The sequence below is a fragment of the Chanodichthys erythropterus genome, chromosome 19, assembly GCF_024489055.1.
Source record: "Chanodichthys erythropterus isolate Z2021 chromosome 19, ASM2448905v1, whole genome shotgun sequence".
In the NCBI taxonomy this organism is placed as follows: Eukaryota; Metazoa; Chordata; class Actinopteri; order Cypriniformes; family Xenocyprididae; genus Chanodichthys; species Chanodichthys erythropterus.
In genome coordinates, this window is record NC_090239.1 from 28,974,485 (window position 1) to 28,990,170 (window position 15,686).

General features: G+C 36.9%; 1 protein-coding gene across 2 annotated transcripts in view; it reads left to right on the plus strand.

Moving 5' to 3' along the window:
• Positions 1-951: 951 nt before the first annotated feature.
• The window catches only part of phyhiplb (phytanoyl-CoA 2-hydroxylase interacting protein-like b), a 43,432-nt gene continuing 28,697 nt past the window's right edge, over positions 952-15,686 (plus strand). Inside the window, exon 1 of one of the 2 annotated variants that reach the window (XM_067369180.1) lies at positions 952-1,060. In XM_067369180.1, the coding sequence (XP_067225281.1) occupies positions 952-1,060 (109 nt within the window). The remainder of the gene's footprint in view (positions 1,061-15,686) is intronic. The other variant, XM_067369179.1, reaches the window with a different exon arrangement.

Genomic DNA, 15,686 nt, shown 5'->3' on the forward strand with positions numbered 1-15,686 from the left:
GTTAATTTTTTTATTGAAAGGAAGGCGTGCAGCACACATTTACATATTCATCTAAATGTTCGCTGGTCACTTATTTTGAATTTCTTTTTACAAGCGAGGAACAAAAATGAACTTCACCGGGAGTATATTGGGGCCTTTATAGTGGGTATTTGCAGAATTCAGAAAATCATGATATTAGCGACACCGGTGGCCGTTAAGAGAACTGCAGCCAGCAACTGTCACGCACACGTATATGCCACAATATGGCGAAATTTTTATCTTTCTTTTTTGCATACTTTTTAAAAGTGAACTTAAGTGACACAGTCATGAAATTGTACTCTTATTATGTGACTTTTTTTCTTTAATATTATCTGAAAGTACAGTTCGTTAAAGCTATTTTTTAAACTGTGACTATAAGTGCACATTCAATACAATTAATTCCACTACTACATTTTCTCAAGGTTTTAAGTTGTTTTAGCAACTATTTTCACTTGCAAAGACAAAAGGCTACACAATTTAATTGTCAAACTTGTGTGTGAAAAGTTACTAAATATGAATTACTTTATAAAACTGTTGTATACAGCAATATTACACTCATAATCATGCTGTTTTACTGAATATCAGCTGTGAACTACATCAAAATTACACAAAAAATAATATGATAATAGCTTATTAGTATTTCACAGTACTTGCACAGGTGCAGTGGCACTGTGATTTAAAGAGTGACCATACAAATATGAATATGGGAGTGTAATTACAGTAGAACACGTCACTGGAGAGAGGCTGCTCTTTGCCCTTGACTGTCGCAGGAGAGATCAGCTCTGATGGAGCGGCCGTGACGATGTGCTGACGTAGCCCTCATCAGCAGCACACTGTGGAAACCCGTGGGAGACAGAGAGAGCGCGGAGTGAAGATCTGTCCTGCGGCACTGCAGTCACTCTCACTGCCGGAATATCGTTCGAAACAAGCTCAATGATGGAGGTTCCACGCGTGGGACACAGTGTCAGCAGCCCCACGAGCCCGTGTGAGGACATGATAAAGAATCTCAGTCTGGACGCCATCCAGCTTTGTGAGAGAGAAGGTAAGAAGTGTTGCTTTTGTTAAATTCTCCTCTGGAGAGGAGGATCAGTGTCATTTGAGCTTTCTAGACGGGTAAATATTTAAATGCATGCAAAATACAAAATGCAAATGCATTTAAGGCACAAGCTTTTAAAGATCCTGATGCACACTACAGAGAGGTGCGCGTGCGGTTGCTCAGCTATTCTGTCATTTGGTTGGAGCTGCTTTGGTGTGTCATTACATTTGAGCTTTCACAGGGAAATGTCATTTTTAATGCACGCAAAAGCAATCACAGAACTCAAGTGCTGAAATGCACACATTTGCGCATTTTTTGATGAATATTTTTAAGGCGCGTGCATTTAATACTATAGATTTGCATGGTTATTCTGTCATTTTTTTCTCAAGACAGCTTTGCATTTAAGCTCTCCAGACAAGGAAGCATTATTTTCATTATAAGACACGTCCTGAGTTTTGATGAATAACATATTTCCGAAGGCGCATGAATTTTGATATTTTGATATATTATATTCCTTTGGGTCACTGAAAGATGCATGTGCTCAGAGCATTAATATTCCATGCACATGCATGCTTGTTTCAATACTATGCTCGCGTAACGTTCAGCACCATGGACACAGTCATTGCGCGCGCACCATACTGAAACAATACCGGATTGCAGCTGCATGCATCTGAGGCAACCAGTGAGCAATTCACTCACATCGTAATGAAACAGCAAAATGTTAAGTCGATCCAGACACTGAATATGCTGATTCATCTGGTTGACACGCTGTGCTGTACAATGTCATATGTGTGTATGTCTACTACTGTAAGTTCACAATTAGCGGTTATGGACAGGGATTACATGGGTGTATCCCTGTGCATGCGTTTCTAGGCATACCTAGTCACTGATTTTCCAGAGAAAACTCTCTTGCCTTGTGCTGCTCTGGAAAAGCAGTCTATGTAAATATAATAGCTACATAAGCTGAGGATTGTAATATTAAAAAACAAAGAATGTCATATTTAAGCACAAGAGTATAATTTTTTCCCCTCTGTATCATAATGGCAGATTATTTTGTATTTTGTAATCAATTGATTTTTTTTTTTTTTTTTTTTTTGGCCGAGCCAATTAATTGTTTTTACATTACGGATGTGTGTTGGTTTCACAAACTAGTGACATTCTTGTCAATGGATAAAGAGTAAATATTTCAAAGCAAGTGTAAAAAAAAAAAATAATAATAGTAGTCAATAATTGTATCCCTTAAAACTCATCTTTTATCACCAAAATTACATATTTAAACGTATTTTTCTTGTGAAAAAAATTCTTAATGCTTTAAAAGATTAGTTCACTTTCAAATTAAAATGTCCTGATAATTTACTCACCCCCATGTCATCCAAAATGTTCATGTCTTTCTTTCTTCAGTCGAAAAGAAATTAAGGTTTTTGATGTAAACATTCCAGGATTTTTCCCCATATAGTGGACTTCAGTGGAGCCCAAACGGTTGAAGGTCAAAATTACAGTTTCATTGCAGCTTCAAAACGTTCTACACGATCCCAGGCAAGAAATAAGGGTCTTATCTAGAGAAACCATCGCTCATTTTCTAAAAAAAAAGAAAAATTTTTTTATACGTTTTAACCATAAATGTTCCTCTTGAACTAGCTCTCTTCTTCTCTATTAGAATTCCAGCAGTGTAGACACTGCTAAGTTTATTACTGCCCTCCACAGGTTAAAGTTTAAACTAATTGTTATATACTTGCACTAGCATATTGTATATGACAATTTAGTTCAAACTTTGACCAGAGGAGGGCAGTAATACACTTAGCAGTGTCTATACTGCTGGAATTCAATAGAGAAGAAGAAGAAGAAGAGAGCTAGTTCAAGATGAGCATTTATGGTTAAAACATATAACATTTAAATTTTTTTTTTTAGAAAATGAGCGATGGTTTCTCTAGATAAGACCCTTATTTCTTGTCTAGGATTGCTCTAAACTGTAATTTTGACCTTCAACCATTTGGGCTCCATTGAAGTCCACTATATGGAGAAAAATCCTGGAATGTTTTCATCAAAAACCTTAATTTCTTTTCGACTGAAGAAAGAAAGACACAAACATCTTGGATGACATGGGGGTGAGTAAATTATCAGGAAATTTTAATTTGAAAGTTTACTAATCCTTTAATATAGCTTGAATGTAACTCTACACCCTTGCTTCATTTTTTTATACGCGTATCTATGAATATGATAATTAGCCCCGCCTCCACTCACTCGCACGAGCTCAGACTAAATCCACTCGTTCAACTTACCGAGTTAAACGCTGCACAATGTCACACACATAACAGTAATTAATATGACTACTAGCGTTTTGCTTGACTACATTATCAAGCAGCTAATAATGTGTTGCTCAATTGTTACACAAACCATGTTCACATTCACAAGTCAGACAGCTGCCTTCTAACAATATATCCTTAAAAAACGCTTTGAATACCTCAGAACGTCAGTGGAGAAAGGCATATATAGTTCAACATAACATCGTAATATGCATCATACACCCACCATATTGCTAAATCTACTTGATTTTTCATATCAACAGAAAAATAACCTTCTTTTGAGACTCCCTTGCGCAGTCAGTTAATGATACGCTAAAGCCCACCGGCACATTGACGTGATTGGTTACAAGGTAGTTTGTGACGTCAGAAACACAAGCAGTTTCATAACGCGGGTTTGAGACTGCCTTTAGATCACTGCAGTTTTAAAGAGAAAAAACTCAGCAATGGTTTTGACTTATGAATTTGCACATGGTTTGTATTAAAGCATGTTAAAAACACCAGACAGACATATGAACAACATTAAAAACTTGATTTTCACCACAGGGGGACTTTAAATCCAGAAAACCCTAATCAGGTGACCACTAATAATCAGTATAAATGCAAGAAACTAGATGGTTATTATATCGATTATATCAAATCTACAGATTTCTGGGGACTTGTTTAGCATCAGCCTCTCAGCGCTAAAGCAAAGAACATGCTTTGTGCGAGCTGATCGAAATTTCCTAAGAGCTCTGTTTTATATTCTGTACCAGCACTGTGCAGAGGAACTCGAAGTCCCTTCAGCCATGCTGTCACAAGACAGAGAGAGACAAACAAAGAGAGAACGTTCTTATTGACACGGTCCACGCAGTGTAGCATCGATGCTGTCACAGTCCTTTGAGTGATATAATGGGTGTGGACACACAACTCTATTGTTTTAAAAGACTTTATCAAATAGTCGTTCTTATGGACAGTGTCGAGCTTTTGAAATGTGCTTTATGTACCTTCACAATGCTTTCCAACAGAATAGATATCATTGAGATGCTATTATTTGCAATAGATATTCTAAAGCACATGGACAGAATCACAGAATCTAATCTGATTGGTTAATGGATGTTGGAGAAAATTGTGCACAGATGTGGGCCAAGAAGGAACATGACGAGAATATGATGAACATTACTGAGTCACATTGGGTACGTTCTGTTCCGACCCATCTGTCTCCTGAGTTTTATACTTCTCAGCGTGCCATATAAACACTCCAACACCTCCCCTCTCCATTTGTGTTGGCATAATAATGGACATCTGTGTCAGAGATTAGAGGAAAGGCTAACCAAGTTAAGAAGTAAACATATTCCAACTTTAGGTTGTCCATTTTAAGAAGAAAAATCAGAACTTTTTCCAAATAATTTCATTGGAAAAGATTAATGCTGTACTGCAGAAATCATGTTTTTCATCTCCCAGGCTCAAAATATCATGGCTATAACCGCAATAGACACTGGGGACCACAATAAGGAAACGATTCCCATCATTATTCAGATCAGTGGTCAACAAATATGGGGTTTTCAATGTCTGATTAATAAACTATTACTGTAATCCTAAATATGTGGTTACAGCCTTGTAAAGTACCAATTTATTTATTGTTAATAACCCTAAGCCAAACTCAAACTCAAAGCACTATGTTATTTCAACCCCATCACAGTAAGATTTTACATTTATACACTTATTATTTGTATAGACCTAGTAATCTCTGGTGTTTTCACTCAATTTCAACATGTATTTTAATGAATTTCACATTATAATTGAAAATAATATAATAACTAATTCTCTTTCAACATATTTCATGCCAAACCTGTTATATTAAAATGTTTTACTGAGTACAGGGTAGAAGATTAGTGAGAAAACAAAACATTCTTAGCTAGCAAATATTATTTATGATAGCCAGAAAAGTCCATAAAAAATAAAGCCCAATGTACCATGTTAATATGACATGAGAGTAATTTTCTATATTGACTTTTCATAGATGTTTTACCTATATTTTGAATTATGCATTGCATTCTGTTGTGCTTTAGGGTTGAAGGAAATGTCCTTATTTTATGTGAGGATATATATATATATATATATATATATAGATTTATTTCTTGCAGTGTAATATTTATATTCATCTTTTGGTTTGTGCCAACAGTTAAACAGTTAAAGAATGATGTTTAATTTTCATTAAAAGCAAAATTTAGGTAGAATAGTCTTTTTTTCCACCATTTATAATATAAATGTAATGCCCAATAAAATTTAAATTTCCCCATTAAAATGTAATGCTGATGAATGGGGATATGCAAATTGGCATCTATGCATCTATCAAACAATGTAAATAAAGTCAGTATCCTCTTAATTCAGTCATTGTGAAGCAAATAGCATCATTTTCCTGAGAATGACTGTTCATTTTAGTGTTCAAACCAATTTATGACCTTCTTGTTAATGCTGGGTGCCAAAATGGTAAGTTCCTCCTTTACTAGGATTCAGTAGGAATGAGACCATATTTCCATTATGTAATCATTGTGAAACTGCAGATGCACTCAAAGCAAGCTTTTGCTTCTTAACCACAGAATACTCTAAGGACAGGCATCCATTTGTGAAAAGATAAAAATGGACGAGCCGCCCCTGTGCTGCGGGACTCCTTGATAAGCATGCATTAAAGGGGGGCGTTTCTTCCCCCTCGGGGCAGGCCTCAGATGGGTAGTTCTTTGTGTGAGGCCTACAGGAGCCTGACAGTGCTAACTCACTACCCCTTTCTGAATATACAGCTTTGGCCAGCTGTGTATGGGGGAACTGGCTCCAGAACAGGGGCCACCATCTGCCAAGCCCGCCTGCTAGTGAAAGAAACGATTTAACATGGCCATCAATTTGCTAATTGTGTCCACCGTGCACATAGCACAGCAAAACAACAACAAAGCAGATGTAGATCAGACAAATAATAGAGCTGATTCATGATTATTAGCCTATTCTCTGCTGAACATACTCCTAAAGACAATCATGCAGTTAAAATAAATGGCATTTGGGGCAAAACGTGTCAGCTGAGTGTAAACTATGTTGGATTATATCTAAATGCACTATATGGACAAAAGTATTGGGACACCTGACCATTACACCAACAGGGACTTTAATGCATTCTAAATACATAGACAGTAATATGGAGTTGGTCCTCCTTTTGCAGCTATAACAGCATTCACTCTTATGGGAAGGCTTTTAGAGTGTTTCTGTGGGAATTTTTGCCCATTCATCCAGCAGAGCATTTGTGAGGTCAGGCACTGATGTTGGATGAGAAGGCCTGGCTCGCAATCTCCATTCCAGTTCATCCCAAAGCTGTTAAATGGAGTAGAGGTCAGGGCTCTGTGTGGGCCAGTCAAGTTCTTCATAGACCTTGCTTTGTGCACTGGGGCACAGTCATGCTGGGATAGAAAAGGGCCTTCCTCAAACTGTTCCCTTAAAGTTGGAAGCATAGCATCGTCCAAAAAAAAATGTCTTGGTATGCTGAAGCATTAAAGAGATAGTTCACCCAAAAATGAAAATTCTGTCATTAATTACTCACTCTCATGTCGTCCCAAACCTGAAAGACCTTTGTTCATCTTCAGAACATAAATTAAGGTATTTTTGAGTGGTTTACGATATTTGAGTCGCCGTTTTGACGTAGAGGCTGGAAGCACTGAATGTATAGGAAAATGACACATAAGATAAGATATTGTTGAATCAAGTCAAGTTATTTTTGTTTTGTTTTTGTGCACAAAAAGTATTCTTGTCGCTTCATAAAATTAAGGTTGAACCACTGCAGTCGCATGGACTATTTTAATGATGTCTTTAGTACCTTTCTGGACCTTGAAAGTGGTGGTTAAATTGCTGTCTATGGAGAAGTCAGATATCTCTCAGATTTCATCAAAAATACCTTAATTTGTGCTCCGAAGATGAGCAAAGGTCTTACGCCTCCGGAACAACATGAGGGTAAGTAATTAATGATAGAATTTTCACTTTTGGGTGAACTAACCCTTTAAAGGTGCCCTAGATTCAAAAATTGAATTTACCTGTACCTCGGCATAGTTAAATAACAAGAGTTCAGTACATGGAAATGACATACACTGAGTTTCAAACTCCATTGTTTCCTCCTTCTTATATAAATCTCATTTGTTTAAAAGACCTCCGAAGAACAGGCGAATCTCAACATAACACTGACTGTTACGTAAAAGTCGGGGTGTACGCCCCAATATTTGCATATGCCAGCCCATGTTCCCAACATTATGAAAGGCATTAGACAAGGGCAGCCAGTAACGTCTGGATCTGTGCAAAGCTGAATCATCAGACTAGGTAAGCAAGTAAGAACAATAGCAAAAAATGGCAGATGGAGTAATAATAACTGACATAATCCATGATATCATGATATTTTTAGTGATATTTGTAAATTGTCTTTCTAAATGTTTCGTTAGCATGTTGCTAATGTAGGCTACTGTTGGTTAAAGTTACCATCGTTTCTTACTGTATTCACAGAGACAAGAGAGCCGTCGCTATTTTCATTTTTAAACACTTGCAGTCTGTATAATTCATAAACACAACTTCATTCTTTATAAATCTCCTTCATTCTTTAGCCACGGAGTACTATCAATCTCGTTCAGAATCAAATATAAACACCCAAATAAATACTATACTCAGATGACCCGAAGCATGCATGCAGCATACATGATGAACATCTTGTAAAGATCCATTTGAGGGGTTATATTAGCTGTGTGAACTTTGTAAATGCACTGTATTATAGAGTCGCGAGCTCGATGGGTGGGGAGCATGAGATTTAAATGGCCAGCAGCCCCTGAATCGGTGCATAGTTAATGATGCCCCAAAATAGGCAGTTAAAAAATTAATTTAAAAAATCCATGGGGTATTTTGAGCTGAAACTTCACAGACACATTCAGGGAACACCTTAGACTTATATTACATCTTGTAAAAAAACGTTCGATGGCACCTTTAAGATTTCACTTTACTAGAAGGAAAGGGCCTAGCCCAACTCCTGAAAAACACCCACACCATTATCCCTCCTCCACTAAACTTTACAGTTGGCAAAATGCAGTCAGGCAGGTGACGTTCTCCTGGCATCCACTAAACCCAGAACTGCCCATCAGACTGCCAAACAGAGAAGCGTGATTCGTCACTCCACAGAACACTGCTCCAGAGTCCAGTGGTGGCATGCTTTACATGTGCCATCCAACACTTGGCATTGTACTTGGTGATGTGAGGCTTGAATGCATCTGCTCAGCCATGAACACCCATTTCATGAAGCTCCCACTGCACAGTTTTTGTGCTGATATTAATGCCAGTGGAAGTTTGGAACTCTTCAGCTATTGAAGCAGCAGAACGTTGGCAACTTTCATGCGCCTCAACATGAACCCCGCTCTGTGACTTTATGTGGTCTTCCTCTCCAATAATACCACTTGGAATATCTAACAGGGATGAAATTTCATGAACTGACTAATTGCAAAGGCGGCATCCTATCACAGTACCACGTTTGAATTCAGTGAGCTCTTCAGAACAACACATTTTGTCCACAAATGTTTGTTAATGCAGATTGTATGGCTAGGTGCTTGATTTTTACACCTATGGCAATGGGTCTGATTGAAACACCTGAATTCAAGAATTTCTCTTTGGCCAGAAATATGTTCAGTAGGTCAAATATGGACTACTGTCTGGCTGATATAACATCAAAAGGAGTCTATGAGAGTTTGTATAGAAAGTTCAAAATCGAGGACTCTTTGACCAGAAATATGGACTACTGTATGGCAGATGTAACATCAGAAGAAATCCCTGAGAATTTGAAGTAAGTTATCCTTTGAGGACTCTTTGGTCAGAAATACTGTAGGTCAAATTTGCACAGCCTTCTGGCTTATGTAATATCACAAGTTTGTCTATCATTATTTACTCACTTTGGTGTTGTTCTAATGCCATATGACCTTCCTTTTTCAGATCACAAAATTTAAAAAAAAATAAAAAAAATCCCCTGTTCATGCTGGCCAGGATTTGGCTAAATAATAAATATAGGGTTTTTTCCCCAACAAACTCTATTGTATGCTTTTAGAACACTTGGGAAATACTACACGAGTTGTATGGGATCATTATGGGATCATACATTAGCATCTTTATTGTTAAAGCTTAAAGGTAGTCACTATTCACTGCTATTATATTGATGAGTGCAAGCATTTTTCAAAATTTCTCCTTTTGTGGTCTGAAAAAGATTGGTCATAAGACATTAGGACAACACCAGGGTGAGTAAATAAGGACTGCATTTTCTTTTTTTTTTTGGTGAATTTCCTTTAAATGGTTGATGTAAACATGATTTGCTACTTGCTATTGCTATTAATAAGCAAGTGGTATCAGGAAGATGGACATTATAGGGAGCATTTGATTGGGGGGGGGAATTGTATACACCACGGAGAGGCTGAAGACCTCCAAATATGATTCCTAAAATATAAAGGAGGCTAAATAGCCTACATCTATGTATAAAAACCCATTGAGAAAATTTGTTGTTTCCATAATTCAATAATGGGATTTGTTATCACTGCATTAAAGGGGTGGTTCAGTGTTTTTTTTCTAGGCTTGATTGTGATTTTGGGGCACAGTTTAACATTCGTTTTTTGAAAACGCTGTATTTTTCATATATTTTACGTTTATTCTACACCTCTGTTTCCACTGTCATATGAACAGCTCGTTTGACTTCCTGCTTCTATGAAGCCACTCCCTCTGAAATACGCAATGAGCTCAGAGTGGTTAGTAGCGGGTTGGTAGCTGGACCAGTGTATCGTGATTCGCTGAAGCGTCCGGAAACGCCATGCCCTTTACCATCTGTTGCTTCAGTAAAAATGTAAATAATAGCGCCTATATTGCTGTATCAAATTGAGCCTGAATTAGACCCAGATGAAGAGGGTCAAGCAGAACCTCTGCAATCGCGGCTTTTAAAGGACGTTTATGAATCATATTTCATTTCAGGTGTCCCAAGTGTTTAGATATGCTGTCACTGCTGTTTGTTAGCTTTCAATATACAGTTTTATCCTGATTAAAGCTTTACTGTAGCCGAATACATGACTGAGAAGTCGCATTTTTGTATTTTTGCAAACTGTTTGTCTATGAACATAGAAGTTTGTTGCTGTTTGTAGAATTTAGCTAACTGGCTAGCGAAGCAAAAACGAGTTGCTCTTTGTACTTGTCAAAGCAACAGAACTATACGTTTAAAAGACATGTACAAACAATAAAACGTACTTACAGTTTGAAGCCAATAAACAGCAGCTTCTGCTTTTAAAGTGGGAACTGCTTCATCTTTCAGTAATAGCCTTTGTGCAAATCCAGCATTGAACTCGTGTAGATTCTGGAAGCTGTCTTCACCACCGCATCCAGTGTAGAAAATATCACTGATTATAATGGGTTCTATTATCTTTTGATGTGTCTCGCCACTCGTGGCCAGTGTACACAACTTTTCCGCTTTCATTATGCAGCGCCACTGCGCTTTCATTAACTCGCCCACTTTGCTGCGTGTTCCCTGGGGCGTTTTGCAGGGTTTATGATGTCACCAACCCGGGAAGAAGCTTGTTGTAGTCCAAACCGGTCGTTTTTGTAGGCATTAAACTGCCATAACTTTAAAAGACAATATCTCTGTTTGCATTGAACTTTCAGCGCTGTAACTTTGCAGATATTCTTTATGCTCAAGCAGCAACATTACACACTAACTAAAGGTAAAAAAGTGAAATCGCATTGAACCACCCCTTTAAGCCAAAATAGATATATACCAAAAAGTCACAAAATTCCAATTTTAGACTTCTAATAAAAGCTCAAGACCATGCCCTTCAGCTCAAACTTTGTATGTTTTTCCATCACCTCATGCACAAACATCACACCAAAAGAAACACCATGCCAGGCTTGCTTTTCTCAGATCACATCTCTTCTCTGTGGTGTTATATAGCTGGCATCACAGTTTCACACTGTGTGTGCTGTTCACAACTTATCTGTCTAGTGTTAAGTATTAAGTCAGTTACATGCCACATTGCTGCTCTATTAAGTCATGTGATTGTTCACTCTCGCTCTACATGATCCTTTTAGACAAGCTCATTGTTCACTCATGGATAAAGACATCAGCTATGTCCTCTCATCTGTAGACTCTCATCTGAGATGAGGTTTAGATAATCATGGCTGTTTTTGTATTGTTTGCATGTTTTGTTGACAGTGGTAATACATGAAATGGTCCCACTTTATATTAGGTGGTCTTAACTACTATGTACTTACATCAAAAAATAAGTACAATGTACTTATTGTGTTCATATTGTTTTGCAAAACACTTTTGCTGCCTCTCAGCGGCAGTGGAGCGAAAAAAAAGGAGATTGATCTTTTTACGCTGGTAAGTTGTCATGTGTCAACCCAAAATAGGGAATTTACCTCATTTAATGCTTAAAATACCATTTGATTTGCGCAGGCTGTAATTTAGCCATCTAATGTTTTCAGTTAAATACTAAAAAGATGCGTTCTGTTCAATGTCTGTAAGCTGTAGGGCATATGACATGTGAAAGCAGCTTTTGATGCGACCGACTCTGGTTCTAATCCGCCTTTTGCCAAACTCGCTCTTCTCCATTTTCCTATCAAAAATCAGCTATTATATTTAATAAAAGTGAAGAAAATATTTGAAATAAAGTGCCTATAAGTGTTTATAATAAAGTATTTATTGGGTTGGCAGTAGATTTGCTCCTCTCTGATTGGTTGCTGCCAACTGTCCGTTGCCCTAATTAGTTGCCCTGTGTCTCACCAGTTTGCCCGTTGACGGTGACATTGCTCAAAAAACAGTAGAGCATCTCGCTAGCAATGCCAAGGTCGTGGGTTTGATTTTCAGGAAATGCATGAACTCAACAGATGAAAAAGGAATGCATACTTTGAATCCAGTGAAAGTTGCTTTGGATAAAAGTGTCACACAAAGGCATCTTAAATGTCTAAATATGTGTCATATTCATAATTATGGATTTGATTCATGATGGATTTGCACCAAAATATGGCAGAGATTTTCTTCTCACTTTTAAAAGCTGACAAATCTATTTTCTAACTTCTAACTATACACAAATAACAATTATATGGTTAATTGCATTTTATTATTTGCATACTGAGTGTTCTTCCTGCTGTCTACGGCCCATTTTCATTAACCTGATGACTCAGATTAGAAACAAAAACAGATTAGTAAATTCTGAGCAATACGTCTCTGATGCTCTCTAAAAACAGATCAGTCTGTTTTTAGAGAGCATCAGAGGCTTTTCTGTCTTTTTTGAAGCTTTAATGCAATTAGTACATCCTTTAAAAATTGTAGTTTTGTGTATCCAGAGGAAAGGAAGTCAAACAGGTTCAAAACAACAATAGGGGTGAGTAAATGATGACAGAATTTTCATTTTTGGCTGAACAGCCAGCATAGTACAGTACTGTCATAAAGAAAGTTGGTTTAGCATATTGCATGGATTACAACGTATACGAAATGAGATCTAGACTGTTTAATATGATTATGTTATTATAAAAAATAAACCATGGTGTTAGGGAAATAAATTAAATCAGGCAATATAACTTGTTCTGGAGCTGGCAAGTCAAAAGAAAAACTGTTTCAGAGCTTTTTCGTCACTTTGTTATTAAATGCAAAGCTAGATGAGACAACACACATTGCTTATTATATATAGCCTGATCATTAATGAAGAGAGAGAGAGAGAGAGAGAGAGAACTATGTAAAAAAAACAAAAAAAAACAGTGGTTAAGCACAGTGCCATTATAAAGCATATAAAATATCAGTCGGCAGAAACCTACACCAGGTTTAACCTTGAATAAAGACACAATTAGAGCAAAAAAGAGCATTCTGAAGAGGTTTTATGTTACCAAATACTAACCGAATGCACAACAAGGCCCAAAATAAACCAGTGGAGTATGACCTTCATGTTGAGGAAACCTGTGTCAGTGCTTGTGTGACATTGTGACTTATTAATTCATTTCTCACTATGTCAGAGTTTCACAGCATTTCTATAAAACTCAACACTGTTGCTCACAAAATCACTTTTCTACATTTATCATGTCATTTTGTATATACTTGCAGATCATATATTACTGAAATAATAGCCACTTAAAGAGAGCAGACTTTCATGGCTGTTTCTTAAAAAGTTTTACTTTAAAGTACATTTCAAATTATTATGTTTTAATCTTTTGTCATGCATAAAGTAGAAGTAAACATATTTTGATGTGTTGGTTAAAATACTAAAACACATGTAAAGTACTTGATTATAAACTTAACTAGTGTGATATTTGATATTGCATTTACAGTTAATATGTTTAAAATTTACTTGATTGTGACTTACAAATATATTTAAGTATACAAGGCATACAAGTTTCAACAATCCAAAATGAAAAAGATACACTATCATCAATACTTGCACACTTATCAAAACAGCTTTATTCACAAAATTTCAGTCCCATGTCCTACATCAGGTATATACAAACAATTATTCAAACACAATCTCATTTAAAACAAGTTTCAACAGAAATTACATTTAAGTATTTTTAGTTTTAGTACCACATATTAAATGCTTGTCAGTATTTTCGGCAATCCACTTAAACAATATTTCAAAAACAATAGAAGTGAATATGAAACTACATACAAAGATGTACAAAAGTCCTGCTGAAGTGAGCCATAAAAAAGCGTTGTGTAATTTAACTAATTGAATTTAAATATAAATTCATTTAAATATGTTTTCATGTGATTGTATATAACAATCAATTAAGTGGCTAAAACATAGCCGGCATGAAACGGAAGTTGTGATAGTCTTTTCTTCCCTTTTGTGATGTATATCCGTTTCTCGAACAAGAACAAATGTAGGACGGGACTTGATTTTGTCCAATCTGGGATCATTGGATTGTTCTCGTTTGCTATTGCTTTGATCTCATGTGTGTGACAGGTTGTCCCGTTGTTTTGATTTCATGGTGACTTTTTGGTGAAGTAAATTAACTATTTCCCCACCATTGACAGAATTTTCCGTAATTTTTGAGATGACGTGTCCCCACCATTGACAGAATTTCCGGACTTCCGAGTTTTTAATGTTATACGATAGGGGGCGCTATTACACAACTTCTGAAAGAGTAGAGAATCTCCTGATCAAAACACAGGCAAAGAAGCAGAATCAAGTGACAAAAGCATTGTTTATGCACATTGTAGTCTTTGAAAGAAATGCAATTATCTCAGCTTTTTGTTCAAAATGTTGCTTTTTTAAGGTGATGATACACGTGGCAACTTTTTGAGCAATGTTGCCGTCAACGGGCAACATGATGAGACACAGGACAACTAATTAGGGCAACAGACAGTTGGCAGCAACTAATCAGAGAGGAGCAAATCTATTGCCAACCCAATAAATACCTTATTTTAAATACCACTTTATTTCAACTTTTCAAATATTTTCTTCATTTTTATTAAAAATAAATGCCTTTCTGATCTGATTTGTGATAGAAAAAGGGATAAGAGCGAGTTCAGCAAAAGGCGGATTCGAACCCGTGTCGCATTCATGTGCCATACGCCCTACAGCCTACGCTACTACAGATGTTTAATTAACTTCGTCTTTTTAGTATTTAACTGAAAACATTCAGTGGCTTGATTACAGCTTACATGCATTACTTTGGACAGTTGTTGGTATTTTAAGCAATATATGAGGTAAATTCCCCGTTTTGGGTTGACGCATGACAACTTACTAGCGTAAAAAGGTAAAAGTTCACACTCCTTTTCTCCGCTCCACTGCCGCCAGTGCCCAAGGAAGTCGACCGGAAGTTGAAGGTGGCCGCGTGCCGCCATCTTGTAGCAGAACTTCACTTGCGTTAGCATTCCATTGACTCCCATTCATTTTGGCGTCACTTTGACAGTGAATAACTTTACATCTGAGGCGTTTAAAGACTCCATTTGTCCATTATTTATTTCTAAAGATACACAACAATGTATAAAGGGCTCCATTACCTTTTATGTTACATCATGGCCCCGTAGAAACAGTTTTTGTAAAAATAAGCTAACGATTGCGTCATAACCACTCGACTCTCTGTCGCACAGTAGAGAAATTACCGTACAGACAGGAGGAGAAGCTTGCAGGCAATAGTATGCATTAACTTAATATAGCGTACTGGCGTTACATTTTAAAATACTATACAAAATAATTAATCAGAATACTTACTCCTGCTCACTCACGCCAAAGAACTCCCCGCTCAAGCTCGCCGTCTCTGCAAGATTAACGATGGCAGTTTGCACGCACAGCTACTAGAAGATTTACATCTGTCAGACAGGT